A 19,037-nucleotide genomic window follows, 5' to 3' on the forward strand; every position below is an offset into this window, starting at 1 on the left:
CGTTTATCCCGAAAGGCGTGGATAATGTAGTCGTTTCTCCCAGAAGATGTAGAGAATATGCGGGTCACATAAAAGTGTTGCTTCCACATATGCATATATGTGCATACAAACATTTCCCTTTCCTCTATTGTACTATTGCTTTCGTTTTATTTCTAACTCCTATGCTAATTTGAGCATCGGAATGATCATACTAAGTCCAACCTTAATGTCATGTCTATTATAGCCCTCAAATAAGTGTTGCAAACATTCTTAACGCCTTTATCATCATCAGAGCCTCCTACCTCTCCACCTTAGCAGTTGTGTCCCGCTGACTCACCGGATTGCGATCTTAGATATGAATAAGTTGACGTCGTCTGTGGAAAACAATCTGAAATGAGATGGTGAGATAATGTAACTCGAGAGAGCTGTTGAAGGTCCTAATTCTAGCGGTGATATAACTCATGGCAAAACTATCACATTAGCTTAATCAAGCGGTGCAGTGAATTTTGCATAGAATCCTCCCAACAAACTCCACTCCTAAAATACCTAACGCCTCAACTAATTTGTTAGTGAGAGCCCTAGAGCCAATCATATGATGATTGTTGTATGGACTCATTGTATCATATTTTTATTTATAAAGGTATTTTATTTATGGTTATTATACTTACTTGTATTGGTGCCAAATAACTAAGTATAGTAACGTCCTTGAGTAGATGGTTCGTATCTATATCAATCGATTGGTTGAATCGATAGTGAGATGATATAGAGAATACTACTCTAAATGATTCCTAGTCAAGTATTAACATTCAGGGACAATGTTAATGCGATGAGACTAGCATGTAGGTCAACACGATGACTTGATCTCACAAGTCATGGATATGAGATATCAAGTTGACACATGGGTATGCATTGGAGAATGTATACTGAATGACCCGCCATGAGAAAGTATCATGGATCGTTATATGAGTGTCATATACTTTCTCATGTGGCTATTAGTATGACTATTAGTCCTTGGACCTGAAGTCACCATGGTTCCCTACATAAGGAGTTACTTACTTTGGCTTCGTCAAACGTCACCCGTAACTGGGTGGACTATAAAGGCGATTACTGGGTATGTAACAAATTATGCGGAGGGATGTGAGTGATGTAGATGGGATCTATCCCTCCTATATGACGGGAGTGATATCATAGTTCTTGATAGAGTGAGACCACTAAAGTGCATGGTCATGCCCAAATGAGTCAACATGTGATGTTGAGCTCGTTTGATTGTAGTGAGTCTACTTGGAGTTCAAGACATAGATTGATTAGAGGATGACACGGTCTATGCCTCAGTTTGATCAATCATGATATCAAGGATAGAAGGACATTGTCACATATTGTGAAGAGTCACAATTAGTAGTCACAATGGTGATGTTGGATCTCAACATTCTTGTAACTTGGGTAGTAGTGATGTGTTGCTAGATACCGCTCATTGTTTATGTTTCTAAATCGGTTTAGAAGCATTGCCAACGTTACAAGAACCTATAGGGTCACACACAAAGGACAATTAGGTGGAGATTAGGTTCATATGATGAACCAAGAGGATTAGATTCATGTGATGAATCAAATTGGGTTAAGTGTAATCCAAACTAGACTAGTGGAGTTGATTTGATCAACCTTGGAGATTAGAAGTCAAGTTTGACTTGACTTGAGAAGGAAGACTTTATGGTCAAGTTTGACTTGACTTGAGGGTTAAGTTTGACTTGACTTTGTGCCACATCATCATCAAGTTTAACTTGACTTTATGCCATGTCATCATTAATGTTGACTTGACTCATGCCACCTCATGGTCAATGCTTGACTTGACCATTTGACTTTGAGTTGAGGTGGCATAAGTGGTGGCCAATGATGATGCTCCACATCATCAAGGGTTGCCACCTTATGGGGGTTACAAGTGAAGTTTGTAACTCATGGGGTTTTATGACATTTAATGGGAGTAAAGCTCCATGAAGTGGCCGGCCAAAATGAAATGGGAATGAAGTGAATTCATTCTTCATTCTTCACTTGGTTTTCTTCTTCCTCCTCTTGGTGTTTTCTCTTCTCCTCTCCTCTCCATTGCCGAGACCTTGCTAAGGTGCTAGCACACCTTTTGGTTTCGGTATTCCATCTATCTTGTCCGTGTGGATACCAATAGAGGAGCGACGATTGACATCGTTCTCGAGATCCGGCATTGTCTTGGACAAGCAGGATACGCGAAGGACACACATCGAGGGTAAAACTCCTTTTACATGTAGATCTAGAGTAGATCTAGGGTAGAAAATATGTATGTAAATTTTTATGTATTTCGCACAGATCCAGTGGCATGAGTTTCAAAATTTTCACAATGCAAAAAATGATTTTTACGATCCGAAAAATCCAACAATAATGTCGCCCACCACCGAACCGAAATAAAGGCAAAAAGTTCGTACTTGTGGAAAGCATGCATGTCTTTCTCGCTCCATGCCTTACATGATGACCTGCCTTGCAACTTTCAAGCACCTCAACTCAGAGGATTATAATGGATCATCCGACTCTGTCAAGTTGCGGGCAGTCGTTGCTTTACCTCACTCCTGTGGAAATTAGACAGTGAACATGGTGATATCATTATATTCGTTCACTCTCGTACTCATCGATCAATAATTCTCCATCAACTCAACTACGGCCTTAATTGCGAGGCACCCACTTTAGTCAGAAAGGCCAGGAGGAGTCTCGTTGGCAGGGAGAGGTGGGCAGAGACAAGAAGCAACGTAACCAATGCCGGCCTCATCGAGCATTTACTGCAAGCTGCACCCATGCATTATCGACTAAGTATGGTTGAACGAATTAATAGATATAATGAAACAGTTCATATTCCTCAATTCGTAGACGTTTCCCCTTATTATGGACTGGAGACCTAAGATAAGATGCCTAGGTCTTATTTCCCGTTTTCTTTATCCCTCTTACTACCTCTGTTACTTCCTCTTGCTCCTGCTTCCCCACAACAGACTGAAGTAAAAGAGCAGCCTAAAGAAGAATCCCCAAGCCACGATCACCAACAGACAATTCCACTTGTTGAGCTGATCAACCTTCTGCCACTGCAGCACATCAGACCCTGTGATGATGCATGTGTCGTCGCCAATGTTCGCCCCCAGAGCTTGCCCGATCGCAGCCAGCGCTTCCTCCTTCTTCGCCTGCGGCAAGCTCCCCATCGCCGTACCATCGAACATCTGCACGCCCCGGGAGAAGCACTTGGACAGGCCGTAGCTGAACTCGTTCTGCATCAGCGCCTCGTACGGGTATTTGACCAGCGAAATGTAGTGGAGCCAAATCCAGTAGCTCGGTATCCGATTCCGGTTGATGAAAAAGCCACTGAGCAGCAGGAAGTAGGAGAAGACCGCCGCCGAGATGGTGTAACCCAGCACCACATGCGATAGGACGCCGGAGATGAAAGTCACGAACCCGCTGGCGGCCCAAAAGGTGGCCAGGATGGTCATGAAGAAGAAGAAGAACCCGTGAATGCCTCCGGCCAACCCCACGGCGAAGTAGATGATCGACACCAATGTGATGGCGAGGAAGACAAGGGGAAAGAAGGTAATGACGGCGTTGGAGAGGACGTAGGAGCAGCGGCGGTAGGCGTTGAAAGCCGTCTCCCTCACGTAGATGTTCTTTTCTTGGATGAAGACAGCCAGGGTATCGGCGCTGGTGAAGAATATGGTGGTGATGGTGATGGCGATGAAGCCGACTCTCTCGCGAACGGCCTCGGGAGTGTCCCGGAGCCGCCAGAAGATGGTGGCGAGGAGGAAGCCGGTGACGACCATGTCTCCGATTCGGAAGGCTAGAATCTCCGGCATCCGCCACATGTTCACCAGCGCCCTCTTGGTGATCGCTGCCACCTCAACCCACACCGGGTTCGCGTACGAAGCAGGGGCGACACCGGCGTACATCATCGCTCCGGACACCAGCTTTCCGCTCGCGATGCTGTTCCTCACGGCCTCCTGTAGTGGGAAGCACGGTTCTGCCGGTCGCGCGTGGTGATGATTCAAGGAATTGAGGGTGACGAGGCGCCTGGCGCCGTCCGGGGCCATGTCCTCCAGCTCGCGTACGAGGTCCAGGGCGAACTCGGCCGGGTTGCCGCCCTCCGGAACAGGGCTCCCGACCACGGTCAAGAACTCGGCGAGGCCGTGCGGCGGCCCTCTGTACACAGTCTGGCCGCGAGAGAGGAAGATGAGGCGATCGAGGAGGCCGAGGATCCGGTAGCTCGGCTGGTGCACCGACATGATCACCATGCTCCCGCTGCGCGCGATCCTCTGCAGGACTTGAACGACCATGAAGGCGCTGGTGGAATCGAGCCCCGACGTGGGCTCGTCGAGGAAGAGCACGACGGGGTCGTGGACGATGTCGGAACCTATGGAGACGCGGCGGCGCTCCCCTCCCGACACTCCGCGGTGGCCCTCGTCGCCGATGATAGTCTTGGCGGCGGAGCGGAGATCGAGCTGCTCGATCAGCGCTTGCACGCGCTCCTTCTTCTTGGACTTAGAGACGGAAGGCGGCAACCGGACCTCGGCCGCGAACATCAACGTCTCCTCCACGGTGAGCATCGGGAACATGAGGTCGTCCTGCTTCACGTAGGCCGAGATGGCCCTGATGAGCCGGCCTTCCAGCCTCTCGCCGTTCAGCGCGATGGTTCCTCGGAGGCTAGCCCTCTCGATCCTGTTCGCCAGCGCGTCGATGAGTGTGGTCTTCCCGGACCCGCTCGCCCCTAGCACCGCCAATATCTCCCCCGTCCCCACCTCCCCGGAGACGGAGTCCAGAAGCACCCTCGTCGCCGGGAGCGCATCCTCCGCACCGCGCCGGAAGAAGAGGAACCTCTTGGACCTCCTGACGCTGTACGAGAGATCGGTGAAGGTGAGGACAAACCGGCATTGGTCGTCGGCGCCTCCATAGGCTGCGGCCGGCGCCGGCGAATGGTTGTACTGGTGGGCGAGGAGCGGGCTGGGGCTGTTGAAGGGGGTAAGGTTGATCTGTTGCGCCATGGGTCAGCTGAGCTCGCTGTGGAACAATGGCGGAAGACAATTATAATAACTGACAGTTATGAAAACAATTATACTACTTTAATTTCCAAACTTAGTTTCTGGTGGCAGCATTCATCCTTCTTGGATCCGATCTCACTGAAAGAACAGTTAGCAAGACGATGAAGAACACAATAAATGAAATCCCTATCGACCAAAGTGATGAAGTTGCTAGAGCAAACGATCCCTTCACGTGGTACCAAACTTTTCTTTCCATCCACTTATTGCTTAACTGTCCAGTGTCCAGCTACTGCTATCGTAACTTCATCGGTGCTATTAATTAACGCTAACTGTTAACTAAATTGCTGACAGTTTGATATCACGCTACTTAACCAAAATTATTAGAAACAATATTAAAAATATTCTTTATTTATGTTTTCATCAATATTTAAAAAGGATTGTACCTTTTTTTAATTAAAAAATATTATTATTTTTTAATATTGTGATAATAGATAGTTTTGACAAAAACAGTTACAATGTGCCTACAACCATAAACTTATTTAACTATAAATCCTAAAACTAGCACAATGCATAATGTTAATTGCTTAAATATTAATTACAATTATTTCTCAAATTTGCTTAAAACTAGTATAAACGGGTTAAATTTCTCCAAAAAGATAAAAAAATTTCAGATACAATTATTTAAATTTTAATTCCAGACAGAACAGTATATAGAACAGTTTTATCAAAATTATTATAACAGAACTCTATATCATAAAATTATTTAAATATAATATTTTTTATTAAAATGAATTAAAAATAATAATTTAATAATAATAATATTTTCGAGATGAAAAATGTAGGAAGATTTTATTTTAAACTTTTTTTTAAATAATCAAAATCATAGTGTTTAATAAAATATATTTTAACACTAATACAATTGTATGAGATTTTTATTTTTTTTAAAAAAATTAGTATATAGAACAGTTTTATCAAAATTATTATGACAGAACTCTATATCATAAAATTATTTCAATATAATATTTTTTATTAAAATGAATTAAAAATAATAATTTAATAATAATAATATTTTCGAGATGAAAAATGTAGGAAGATTTTATTTTAAACTTTTTTTTTAAATAATGAAAATCATAGTGTTTAATAAAATATATTTTAACACTAATACAATTGTATGAGATTTTTATTTTTTAAAAAAAATTATTTTCGCCCTGAATCTATTTCTTGTTTCCGACCCTCGTCCTGGTCGCTCCCAAATGGAAGCTTCCACACGGCTACTCGGCTCCGCCGCCGCTCTCCACCGTCAACTCCGGGCAATCACCGTCCCTCTCCCGCTTCCCCTATCAAACCCTAACCACCCTCGATTTCCGCCAGTCTCTAGCTCTCCGACTCCTTCCATCGCCTTTCCTCGTTGCTCCCGCTCCGCCTTCCAATGCGCAGTTGCTGGACCATTCGGCTCGCCGCCGCCATTTTCTTCCCTTTCCTTTTCTCATCTCTTCGGTTCTATATACTCCAAAGATCGGGCCGTTGTCTCCGGGCCAGGTTACAAGGAGGGCTTCTTCGGCTGGGATAATGACCAGAAAATCACGGAAGGAGGAGATCCAGGGATTGCTAATGAAAAGGGGGAAATTTGGACGGTTGTTCTGCTTGGCTGGCTAGGAGCGGAGCTAAAGCATCTGAACAAGTACGCGATGCTTTACAGCTCACAGGGCATCAGGCCGGTGAGGTTCGTCGTACCGGTCAAGGAGCTCTTGGGGTTCGATTTGGGTCGGAGAGTGGAGGAGAAGGTTGCCTGCTTCACGCAAGAGCTAGTTTCCTGGTGCTCCGAGACCGAGAAGGACGGCAGGGAACGGTGTCTTCTTTTTCACTCCTTCAGCAATACGGGTTGGCTAACGTAAACCACTCTCTTCTCTGACTTATATAATGCATTGTTTCTTCCTTTTTTTTTTTACTGAAGATTGTAGAAATCACGCTATATCGATTATTTTTTAGGCATTGGCAATTTATAGTCCATATCTCTTACACCCTAGATTTAATGCTAAGTACAATTTATTATTATTATTAATTTTTTGAAGTAATTAGGCTTTTGGCAATAGCTCCTGGCACCAATGTTCTTGATTATTTTGGCCTAAGAAAAGTAAAAAAAAAAAAAAAACAAAAACGACCTTATGATGTTCTTCATTGTTGTTTGATTCATAACCTCTTTGAAAGTAGCATGTCACTTTCTTTTAACTTTTGCTAATGTTAACTAGTGCCATCTTTGAAGAGTCATCTATCTTACTTCCGATCTATCCCCACCCTTCTTGCTTACTTGATGGGCTTTTCCTAATGTTAACTGGTGATGTCTTTCAAGATTCATCTTAGCTTACTTCTATCTTCACCCATTTTTCTTACTTAATGGTATCAAAAGGACGACTATAACCTTTCTTACCCGTGTTGTGTTTATTAAAGACTTATACTTTCATTCCTCTACTTTGCCTGATTTGGACCAAAATAATATGGAGGAATTTGTTGTAATTAAATTCTTTCCTCCTCCCTCTTAAATGTGAGAAATTGATAACATTTCTTTTCCTTCTTTTTTCCTTCCTATTTCCCATTTAAGCACACCATTGATCAAGTAAGACAAACTATTTTGTTGGTTTTACAGGTACGGTAGCATCCTTGAGAATTTAGAAAACCGACCTGATATAGTTCAGAAAATTAAAGGATGCATTGTCGATTCAGGAGCTGCCCCAGAGATAAGTCCTCAGGTTTGTGTACCACTATCTATTGCTCCATATTTGTTGGTTGGCATCATTATGCAGTTATTTTCAGTTTAGCTTTGAGCTTGTCAAACAAGCAGACCTTTTTAGTTTGATTTCTTGTATTTAATTTATTTCCAAACAATCACAAAACTAGACCACTGGTAGTGTAAATTTGCAGATATGGGCTGCAGGATTTTCTGCTGCATTGTTGAAAAAGCGTAGCACTTTGATATATTCTTCTACCGAAGATGAAGTAGCTAATATGGATGTAAATATCAGTGGATTGGGGCATAAGGACAATAACTTTTCTTTCAAGGAAACTTTTCTCTTATCACTTCTAGAGAAGTTCTTCGCGGTAGTTCTAATGCTGCCTGATGTAAACCTGTAAGTATTTCATGTTATTCATGTTTGTTTTGGTTTCTTCTCTTTGATATTCCTTTGTATATGCCCATTATTTCTAGATCGAATAAATTCATAAAAGTATGCTCGCTCAGCTTATTCTTTAATAAATAAATTACCTTTTTTTGAGTCATCTTGCATGCCTTTTAGCAATATTACGAAAGTTTGCATGCAGTCATCCAAAAAGCTTCATGCAGTCGCCCAATAGAAGTCAGGACTTACTTTTTAAATATAATATTATTCATCGATAAACAGCTTTGATGATAGTATGGCATATTGACAAACATGAAAACAATTTTACTTACCAACAAAATAATAAGCTTATCAAAATATTTAAATTTGATTAGACTATGAAACCAATACATAAACTGTTATACAGATATACAAAATAATATTGATTGTGTTGAAAAGGAGAAGGAATATAAATCAAAATCTCAAAAATAGTAAAAGTATATAGTAAAATAATGATAAGAATATGTTACATGGATAATCTATCTGACAAACGAAGGAGAGATTTTATATGTTGAATATTAAAATGAAATAAAATTCTGAATATTTAGGTAGACACGATATATGAATTAAGTTACTTTATTTATACTCCATATAAAACAATAAAAAATACTTTTAAACAACTATTAAGATCAACAAAGATAATGTACACTTTATAGATCATATTTTTGACAAGTATTTAAGGAAATGGTACTATATAATTGTTTCTGTTTTTTCTCCTTAATCTGTTATTTCTTATGTTCTTTCTGTAATCTGTTGTCTTTTTTCTCTCTCAAAATTTCCTCTTCTATCATGTTTTTTGAAGAAAATTTTCTTAGTTTCCTTAATTGATTCCAATCTTGTTAATTCCACCCGACCTATCAGACTTGTACTTATTTTTGTGATTTGATGATATCAATATCATTCTTTGATTTTGCAATATATGTTTGGAATATTCTGGTGAAAATCATAGTGTTTGACATGGTTGGACATTTTGAAATGCAATGAGATCAACACAAAAGAATTTTTCCTTGCTGTCTATTGTTTAACAAAATGGTGTTCTGGCAGGAGGTTAAAAAAAATCATCTCCATATTGACAAACAAACAGCCATCCTGTCCTCAGCTATATCTTTATAGTTCAGCTGACAAGGTAATTCCATCGAAATCAGTGGAAAACTTTATCCAGGATCAGAAGTCATTGGGAAGAATCGTATATGCATATGATTTTTGTTTATCTCCACATGTAGACCATCTAAGGAGCTATCCACAAGTATATTCTACCAAAATTAATGAGTTTCTCAGAGAGTGTTACTCTGCAGTAGTCTGAGCTAGTTACAAGATGATTACATATGTACTTGACTGTGCAGCAGCTCAAGTAACACAAACATTGCAGGGGTAGTCTTCTATCTAATGTGAATTTGTTTGGTTCGTCAAGTGTCATCTTCATACATAAAACTTATATGCTACAACGTTTTATTTTGCAGGGTATTTTCAGCTCTGAACCCCATTATCAATTCCTAGAATAAGTGCCCTTGTATATTTGTGTGCATCTTCATTGAAAACTTGTTCAAAATGCAAGTAAAGTTCATTTCCAACTGCTTATTCCCCCGCCAATTTTGGTGGCTGACAATTTGAATTTACAATTACGAATTGAACAAAAAAGATATTGCTCTGGTAGTTTTCTGTTTCATTTTCCTGACTCCCAGAACACTTTCTTGTTTGTTTTTGCTCATGTTTCATGTCTAGCAAAATTTGTAAGAAACTATGGCCAGTGAACACAGGTTCAAGCTTTGCAGCCAAAGTATCTCGTCTTGCAATTCACAATATGGCTGACATATCTCATGTCTTGCAGGCTGCAACTGGCAGACTCGGTGTCTGCTTAATTTGCACTGAAATTGTTGTATCCATTATTTTGGATTTTGCAGTAACAATTCTACTCTTTTTTTTTTCCTTTCACAAAATGGAACATTTTTATTTGTGAATAGCTTCCATCCTCAACAGCTTATTGTTTCATATATAATTTTGTAAGTTTGTCTCCTTACTTTCTGTCCAAATAAACTTGTTAAGTTCCAATTTAGACCATGTTTCCTATGGGAAGGAGATAAAAGATGAAAATAAGGTAGTGATTTTTTTTTTCAGTCATTCAACAAATCTAAAAAAAATTAAAAAATTCAAAGCTATTGTTTTGTTTTCAAATTCATTGTTTAATTAATAGCTGATTTGAATAATCGCTCAAATTAAATATTTACTTTTCCTTATCGATTGTCTTTTGTGGTGGTAGTCCTTTTCTTTCTTTCTCTCTTACATTATCTCTTCATTGAATGAGTTTATGGGTCTATTTTTGCAATCCTTTTCTAGTTTTTCTCTAAAGAAAAGATCTGACCTCGAATTTGTTCGGTTATAAATTAGGATCGAATATGCCCTCAACACAAGATGCAAAATGAACCAGTCAATTTATGCAAACTGGGAGAACTGACTTGGCAGCATAAAAAGGTGCAATTTTCCTAAAAAGCCTAAAAGACCTTCAACTAAATGTCAAATCATATCTATAATTAAAGTTCACAAGTGACTTAAAGTTCTAAGTCACCACAGATTCTAGTTGATCCTGTCAAAGCCATCGCAAAAACTAGCATACGAAACCTGCATCAGTAACAAGGTGAAGCATCATATCTTCTTGTATACACACGGCTTTGTATCACTTTTTTTCTTTCTTTATAGCGACATGAACTTAGCTCACATAGTTCACCTCTACCTAAAGCAAATATAGTTATCGATAACAAAACCAACCAAGAAACATTATTTAAGCATAGGAATATCATGGTTGGCCTCCACTTTTCTTTCTGGTATTCTTTCACAAATCTAAAGTGCCTCCAAATAATTCATTGGCACTCTTGCGTTTTACTTTAACCTAAAACACAATTTATTTATTTATTTTTAAAGTAGTTAGTATAAATCTTCAGGTCCATTTCTTTTTTTTTTCTAGAAGATTGAAGTATGAAGGAATCTTAGAGATTAATTCTAGGGCCCAAGCTCCTTGATAAACTTACATTAATTCAATTCCTGTTTGAGATCGTGTTTGGTGAATCAGTGGAAGGCGATGATTGAGGAAGCTAAATTATGGACTTAGACGATGAAGAAGACGACGGATTGAGAGCGAGTAAGGCACTAGAATGTCTGTAACACTCAAATAGAGGTTAGGATGGACGCCAAGGGGGTTCGATGTGGTCACTCCGACGCTCAAATTAGCACTAGAGCTGAAAGAAGATGAGAGTAGTAGAACTCTAGAAGAAGAATGAGATGAAATTGTTATTTCACATACCTCCTTGTGACCGTCTTTTCTGGAGTTTATATAGTTATCAAAAAAACTTCTCCGCATCAATAATAATAGGAGACTAGATCCGACAATCATTACCTATTTCTTTATTCGATGAATGCCACATGTACATAGGAGAACATCTAGGGAACCAAGTTTGACAACCACATGATTGCTTCTTTATCCAACCGTAGTGCTACGTTTGAAAATATTTGTAGTAGCTGTCAGTGGGCTACTCAGAGGATGTAGGCTGAAGGAGTTGAGGAGTTTGAACCCTCTAAAATTGGAATGGCTGAGCTAGCAGGGTCGAGGAGTCTAAGTTATAGGGAGTCGGGTGAACCGAGCTGATAAAGTCGAGGAGTCTGAGTCCTCAAAAGTTGGGCGGACTGAGCTGATGAAGTCGAGGAGTCTGAGTAGACCAAGCTGATGGAGTCGAGGAGTCTAAATCCTTCAGAATCAGGTGGACCGAGTTAATGGAGTCGAGGAGTCTGAATCCTCCGGAATCGGGCGGACCAAGCTAATGGAATCGAGGAGTCTGAGTGGACCGAGTTAATGGAGTCGAGTCTGAGTGGATCGAGATGATGGAGTCCAAGAGTCTGAGTGGACTGAGCTGATGTAATCGAGGAGTCTGAAGCTTCTGGAGTTGGGTGAACCGAGCTGATGGAGTCGAGGAGCTTGAGTGGACTAAGCTGATGGAGTCGATGAGTCTGAGTGGACTGAGATGATGGAGTCCAGGAGTTTGAGTGGACAGAGCTGATGGAATCGAAGAGTTTGAGTTTTTTGAAGTCGGACGGATTGAGCTGATGGAGCCGAGGAGTCTAAGTCCTTGAGAGTCGGGAGACCGAGCTGATGGAGTTGAGGAGTTTGAGTGGACCGAGCTGATGAAGTCAAATGGCTGCTTTGACTTCCACCTAAATTTGATTTTTGACTTGACTCCGTCACGTACAGATCATCTTTCTACCATATCAATATATATTCCAACTTAAGAAACAAAGTGCAGTAGTAAGAATTGGAGTTAAAACAAGAGGAAGAGAGAAACATGATATGATATGGATGAAGCAGCTTATTTGGAACTTAGCAGTCAGCAGTATAAATTGGCCCAACAAATCGGAGTGGATCAAAAATATTGAATTTCCTTTTTCAGATCGAGTATAAATCATGATGATACTGGTTTCTTATAAAAATGCATATCCTAACAAAAAAGGAACATTAAAAAGGATGGACAGTGTTTACTCAAAGTAAATCAAACTGCAACTTGGTCCACAATTATTGTCCTTTAGGCTTATCCGAATGATCTGAACCACAGATTTAATAGTTATTGAGTGCAACTTTTGCTCAAACTTTTCAAATGCATAATTAACTATCTTATCATCTCGTCAGTTTTGTATCTTAGCTTTTGAATTGATTATGAATCATATAAAGATCATCTTAACACAATATAACATCAGTACAAAAGCATGCCTTTGGAAAAGCATGCAGAACTGATTCCATAAACAAGCATCTGAAAGCTAGGTAGTTTAATTAGGTAAAGTAATAGTTAAATTCCTCTATATTTTTGTCTGAGTGTATTAACACAGAGATTGTATATTGATTATATCAATAGGTCCTAAATGTGTAATTCAGACATGAAAAGGAAGAGCAGCTTAGAACTGATACCTGACAATGATGCTTTAATATTGAAGTGGACAATGGAACCTGAGAATACATTCCTTGAGGACCATCTGATAGACTACAACCTTAGTGTGTCACCTTGTATTCCTAGCTACAACTTGTTTCGATCCCAATACTTCTCAAGGATTGGAACCTTGTATTCCTAGCTACAACTTGTTTCTGTGGATACTCTCATTTCACCAAAAAGGCATTGCTAGTCGATATGAATGCAACTTTCAACAGGGAGTCAGAATATTCTTCAACTGAGTTTCTTAGAGGAACTTTGGAGTTTTAATTGTTGCCAGATGGGAAGAAAACTGTTTTCCAACTGATGATAGATTTCACATAATGGTGTTGCAAACTTTGAGTTATAATTGTCTTCAAAATTTTCCTAAACAAAATTTAACTACTAAATTCGATCTCAAACTTGCCAAAGTGACTTTCACCAGCTGACAAAACTCAATTCTTAGATAACAACAAAAATATTATTATTAGTTGTCAAGACAGATGACCTAGAGGTGTGAAGACAGAGTATTGACTTGACCTTGGAAAAGAAACTGTCAACTAGAATATCAATTTAGCACTGTCATGAAAAAAAAGAAAAAAATATCAAATATCTCCTATCTATCCTCCTCTTATTCCATTTTTTTCATCTCTTTTTATTCTTCTTCATTTTCATCTCTCTCCTCATGATCAGTGGCAATCACACATTGTACTGAGACATGTATGGTATGTAGATAGGCACTGAGATGATCACATTTTGGTTTACTGCCAAAACCCAACACTGGATTGGGAATATTGTCTAGCCATATACAAGAATGTCAGGACCAAGATCGAGACATCTAACCATATACACAGGATAAGAACCACGTTTGGTGCAGTAATTAAAAGGATAGTACTGATTATTTTCAGCTTCGCAAAGCAAGTCCTTTCTACCACATCATATCAAAACAAGTTTTACCATAACGTTCTTTTGATATGAAGATTAGCATTTCCAAGAAAGGAAAAGATGATAAAGAGTTCCAAAAAAAAAAAAAAGACAAAAGGAGAGGCCATAATCTGAACTCCAATCAACATCATTAATGATACATACCAAGCAGCCTGATTTCTCCCTTTAGACTCCAAATCGATGCTCTGGCTTACAAAAGAGTAATGGATTCTTGCTGTCGCTCCTTGGCTCCATTTGGTGGTCTTGAAGCACACTATTTGGAGACTCCAATTCCTCTTCTCAAACATTACTGTACAAGTCTCTCTCTGGTCTTTATAAGAAGTGTCTCCAGGCATCACTTACCACACTCAGTCTTTCTTCTCTTCTCTAATACTCCATTAAGCTTGAGTGCTTTTAATGGCATCCAAATCACTCGAGCAAACCTTGGGTTCTTTATGGACCCCAAAGCAAAACAAGCTCTTTGAGAGAGCTTTAGCAGTGTACGACAAGGACACACCAGACCGTTGGCAGAATGTAGCTAGGGCTGTTGGAGGGAAAACAGCTGAGGAAGTGAAGAAACACTATGAACTACTTGTGGAGGACCTCAGACACATTGAGTCAGGCCTGGTACCGTATCCCTGCTATAAGGTGTCTGGTGATAGGGGAAGTGGAGCTAATGAAGAGCAAAGGTAGGTAAACAGATCTTCCCCCTTCCTCTCATCATTGTTTCTCCAACCATCCATCTTTTAATTTTGCACTAAAGTGATGAGATTAAAGAACAACTAACCATTAAATTCAGTTAAATCAATGTTTCCCATCCTTCTTTTTTTCCCCCTTTTTATTCTAATTCATTTTTTTATGCGAGTAAAGACAACAATTTGTCTTTGCATCAAACCCTAACATGCTTTATGTATTTCTTCTTCTTGAACGTAGTGAATAGTTGTTTTCAGTAGCTCAACATGGTAAAGACAAACTGCAAACTGTGCTAAATTTTAATTATCTACTCAATCCAAGCCATTCCTCAGCTTTTAACTAAATCAAACCAGCAAGAAATCAAATTTCCAGCCGTAAGCAATCATTTAATACAAACTTGTAAAACCGTTTTATCATTTTAGTCATGCATCACTTCTAAAAAACCGCTGAGACTCAAATACTTCATTTCAAAGTTTGGTCATTCATCAGTAGTTTTCTTATATTCGCATGCTTTTAATTAAATTTTTAACTTTCAGACTAAGTTACAAATGGTTCAACTAACCATGTTGCAGGCTCAGGTATTTAAAGCTCCAATAAAGCTGGGAAATCATGCTCATTGAAATTTGTTGGAAAAATATTGTTTGGTTCAGTATTCATAAAATGTTGGATCTCGTGTACTATCCAAGAATTAATCAGCTTCAGCATAATGTGAAAAGTTGTCGAGATGTAACTACTCATTAGTAACTCTAAATACATATGCAACTACTCGTCATTAAACAGATAAATATTACCTGTCTTCTTAGGCTCATGTAATTAGTGAGTGGTTTGTTAAGCACAGGTCCACAGTATAATATTGAAGTCTCTGGAGTTTAGACAGGACAGCGAAACTCTTTTGCTGGTAAATTCAACGACTGGGAATTTAACCATTGTAACATTGAAATCATATGTGAGATTGGCATCCAAGTGTTGGACAAGGCACAGAGAGGGGAGAAAGCAACGGCAATTCGAACAAATATCGGTCATTCCCGACGTTCCAGGCGATTAATTTTCCCATGCAGAATGTCGAAATCCAACACCTCCACACATGCATATACGTAGGCATGCTTCGAACATCTTCTCGTATCCATTAACGTTGACTTTTTAATTAGAAATTAAAAGATGTCAACCATTTCTACGCTTCTCCTCTTCGTCTTCCTTGTCACTGCCATCGAGGCCCATAATGGCACCATCGTCTGCAAATGCCGTAGACATCACAATCCCAACAATGGATCTGCCGACAAAACCTCCTCCTCGCCACCATCCTCCTCGCTGTCGCCTTCGTCATCCTCCTCGTCGTCGGATCCGGCGTCATCCGGCATCAGGCTCCTCGCCGCCGCCACCATCATCCTCATCTGACGCCAGCAAACAAGGCTCCTCGCCGCCATCGCCTTCGTCCGCATCTGACGCTAGTAACCAAGGCTCCTCGCCGTCGCCGCCTTCGTCCTCATCTAACGCGAGCAACCAAGGCTCCTCGCCGTCGACGCCGTCATCCTCATCCGACGCTAGCAACCAAGGCTCCTCGACACCGCCACCGTCGCCTTCATCCGCATCTAACGCTAGCAACCGAGGCTCCAAGCTGCAAACGCTATCATTCTCATCCGACGCTAGCGACCAAGGCTCGTCGTCACCGTCGCCGTCATCTTCATCGGACACTAGCAACCAAGGCTCGCCGACACCGCCATCATCCTCGTCCGATACCAGCAACCGACCATCGAGTGCGACTCCCCCGTCATCCTCATCCGGCAACCAAGGCCCGCCGCCGCCGCCTTCGTCCGATACCAGCAATCAACCAGCATCGCCGAATCATCCATCATCATCCACGGCCAAATCCACAACAGGAACTGACGATGAAACCTCCTCCTCATCGTCGACATCCATCGGCTTTCACGCTAGAGGATCCATCGGCGTGACTCTCGGGTACGACCGCGAGACTCTCCCCTCGCCCTCCACCATTCTCCAAATCCTCAAATCACACAGCATCACCAATCTCCGCCTCCTCGTTCCCATCCCCGATCTCATTCGCGCCCTCAACGGAACCGGCGTCGGCCTTATGGTCGGCGTGCCCAATGACCACATCGTCCAGCTATCCATCGGCGGAGTCGAAGCCTGCCTCCACTGGATCAAGTCCAGCGCCCTCAACTACATCAACGCGGATCAGGTCAAGTACATCGCCGTCGGAAACGAGGTCCTCAGCACCAACATCGCCATCATGAACCACCTCATCAGCTGCATGTACAACTTCCACCAGGCGCTGCAGGCCCTGAAGCTCGACTCCTCCATCAAAATCTCCTCGCCGTTCTCTTCCCGCATCCTCAGCGTTCTGCTGCCGCCCTCGGCCGGCACCTTCTCGCCGTTCAGCCTCCCGGTCGTTCGGCCCATACTCAAGTTCTCTTCCGAGACGGGGTCGCCGTTCATGGTAAACCTGTCCCCGTTCCTCAGATTCCTCGAAGACCACCAGGGCATTGCCTTGAACTTCTTCCTCTTCAAAGCAAACGCGGCGACCGTGACCGACGGCGGCCTAAAGTACACCAACATGTTCGACGTGATGATCGACGCTCTGAAGGCGGCAATGGAGAAAGAAGGGTACTCGGGGATAAAGGTGCTAGTGTCGGGGACGGGGTGGCCGACGACCGGAAACCAGGTCGCCTCGCCTTCAAACGCCGCGGCGTTCCTGGAGGGGGTCATCTCGCGGGCGCTTCAGGCCAAGGGGACGCCCAAGCAGCCGGACCAGGCGGTGGAGGTCTACCTGTCGAATCTGTTCGCAGGAAGCGGAGGCGGAAGTAATGACATAGAGAAGCACAGCGGCATCTTCAACTTCGATGGCAGCCTCGCCATTGATGTCGACGTCAAGTTCTAGATTTGTACAAATCTAGAAATAAACTGCTCTTGCCGGCAATCTAGAGATTTTGAAGTGTTGATTTTTTTTATCTTGATAATGTAGCTGTGCGAGTATAGAAACAATTTAATTTTGCATTCTAACTATGCTTTCATCGTGGAAAACACCATCTTAAACAATCCACAACTCAATAATACAGATTCAAAGTCTACTAACTCAACATCCACACCTAAAATATAAATCTAATTTCGGGTGATATTTTGACCTATCAGAACTTAGTCGGTTAATCAAAGATTCAAAGTAACTTATCGGAACTTCAATAAGCTTTAGTATTTGATAAGGAACATTCAAGGATCCTTTGGTGTCTCCCATGGTGAATGTTATGATCGCGAAGAGTGAGTCGAGGTTAGTCAAATCTGAGGATAGCTTATTGATCTCGACAGTGTGATTCATAGAGACCGAATCGAGCCGAATCCCTAGGCATACTGATCCCCTAGTCGAGTCGTGTGGTCCGAGTCGAGCAAGTCAGGTCGGGGATCTAATGGAAGCTCTTCACACACGAGTCCGAACCCTTCGAGTGGAAGACTTCTGCCTACTCTCAAAACAACCGAGTCGGCTCTGCAGGCCGATCCGAATCCTTGACGCGAATTCTCCTTCCCGAGCTGAGTCGATACCCTTCGATATTCCTTGCCCTATTCCTTAAAAATCACTCCCTCCACTGTACATTCATGAAGGTCCCCCTGACATCTCTGCAACCAACCATGATAATGCCCTGACAAAGGTACGTGATATAATCCCTTAGGTATAAGTCAACGATGGGACACATACTCTGAATATCCCATATCCTCTGACAAGTCCATAACAATGACGGGACCTTCATCATATCCACGAGGTGGCGTGACTCCCCAGACTCATATATAAGGTTAGTTTCATAGAGGAGGAAGGTATGCATTCTCACCATTTCTACTTTCTCCTTACTTTCTGCTCGCCATCTTCCTCCCTCACTGACTGACTTAAGCACTGGAGTGGTCATGTCAGGGCAACCTCTGGCCTTCCTTCTCACGGTTGCTGTGAGTGTAGGTTCTATCGTCTTCACGGCTCCTCTCTCAAGACTTCATTCGAGTTTGAGTGCTGAGAAGAGTCAGGCACATTCAGGGACGGATCTCAACAGGAACAGTGAACAACATTGCCAGAGGGAAAATCATAACCGACTACTGAGAAGTTAGGCTCGGTACGTATATTGCTAAATCCGCTCAAGGAAGAGGCAAACAAGCCCTTCTCAAACAAGAGGGGTGTCAGATATTCATCATGGCACTAACAAAGAAGCTTTAATAGCTGGCATGCTTAACAAAGAGCCATTTAGGCCCTTCTCATTCTAGAGGCTCAGAAATGAATCAATATTCATCACAACCCTTGTAGTATTACAAAATAGAGTAGCAGAGAC

The 19,037-nt window shown here is 41.7% G+C and overlaps 4 protein-coding genes and 1 non-coding gene across 6 annotated transcripts; 3 read left to right on the forward strand and 2 right to left on the reverse strand.

The window, feature by feature from the left end:
* Positions 1-2,948: 2,948 nt before the first annotated feature.
* LOC141826505 (ABC transporter G family member 1-like) lies at positions 2,949-5,009 on the reverse strand. The gene has a single exon (XM_074713761.1). It carries the CDS (start codon positions 5,007-5,009, stop codon positions 2,949-2,951), a length of 2,061 nt encoding a protein of 686 aa, XP_074569862.1.
* A 1,250-nt stretch (positions 5,010-6,259) lies between these two features.
* On the forward strand, positions 6,260-10,103 carry LOC141827792 (uncharacterized). 2 transcript variants are annotated; one of them, XR_012601708.1, is made up of 5 exons: positions 6,260-6,897; positions 7,651-7,753; positions 7,926-8,131; positions 9,203-9,529; positions 9,619-10,103. XR_012601708.1 is itself a non-coding variant. In XM_074715116.1 (5 exons), the coding sequence occupies exons 1-5, from the start codon at positions 6,260-6,262 to the stop codon at positions 9,388-9,390; spliced, it is 1,038 nt and encodes a 345-aa protein (XP_074571217.1). In that variant the 3' UTR covers positions 9,391-9,527. The 2 variants fall into 2 exon arrangements, 1 of the variants encoding a protein (XP_074571217.1); XM_074715116.1 differs by lacking the exon at positions 9,619-10,103 and having other exon boundaries at positions 9,203-9,284; positions 9,382-9,527.
* A 4,320-nt stretch (positions 10,104-14,423) lies between these two features.
* On the forward strand, positions 14,424-15,335 carry LOC141827954 (protein RADIALIS-like 3). The gene is made up of 2 exons (XM_074715302.1): positions 14,424-14,714; positions 15,291-15,335. Exons 1-2 carry the CDS (start codon positions 14,443-14,445, stop codon positions 15,313-15,315), a joined length of 297 nt encoding a protein of 98 aa, XP_074571403.1. The 5' UTR covers positions 14,424-14,442; the 3' UTR covers positions 15,316-15,335.
* A 602-nt stretch (positions 15,336-15,937) lies between these two features.
* Positions 15,938-17,614, forward strand: LOC141827103 (glucan endo-1,3-beta-glucosidase-like). The gene has a single exon (XM_074714373.1). It carries the CDS (start codon positions 15,938-15,940, stop codon positions 17,612-17,614), a length of 1,677 nt encoding a protein of 558 aa, XP_074570474.1.
* A 1,204-nt stretch (positions 17,615-18,818) lies between these two features.
* On the reverse strand, positions 18,819-18,907 carry LOC141828730 (small nucleolar RNA snoR1). The gene has a single exon (XR_012601821.1). It is a non-coding gene; the product is annotated as a small nucleolar RNA snoR1 (small nucleolar RNA).
* Between the last annotated feature and the right edge of the window lie 130 nt (positions 18,908-19,037).

Source organism: Curcuma longa, chromosome 4 (genome assembly GCF_044706935.1).
Source record: "Curcuma longa cultivar G26 ecotype Majalengka, Jawa Barat chromosome 4, ITB_CL_G26_1.1, whole genome shotgun sequence".
NCBI lineage: Eukaryota > Viridiplantae > Streptophyta > Magnoliopsida > Zingiberales > Zingiberaceae > Curcuma > Curcuma longa.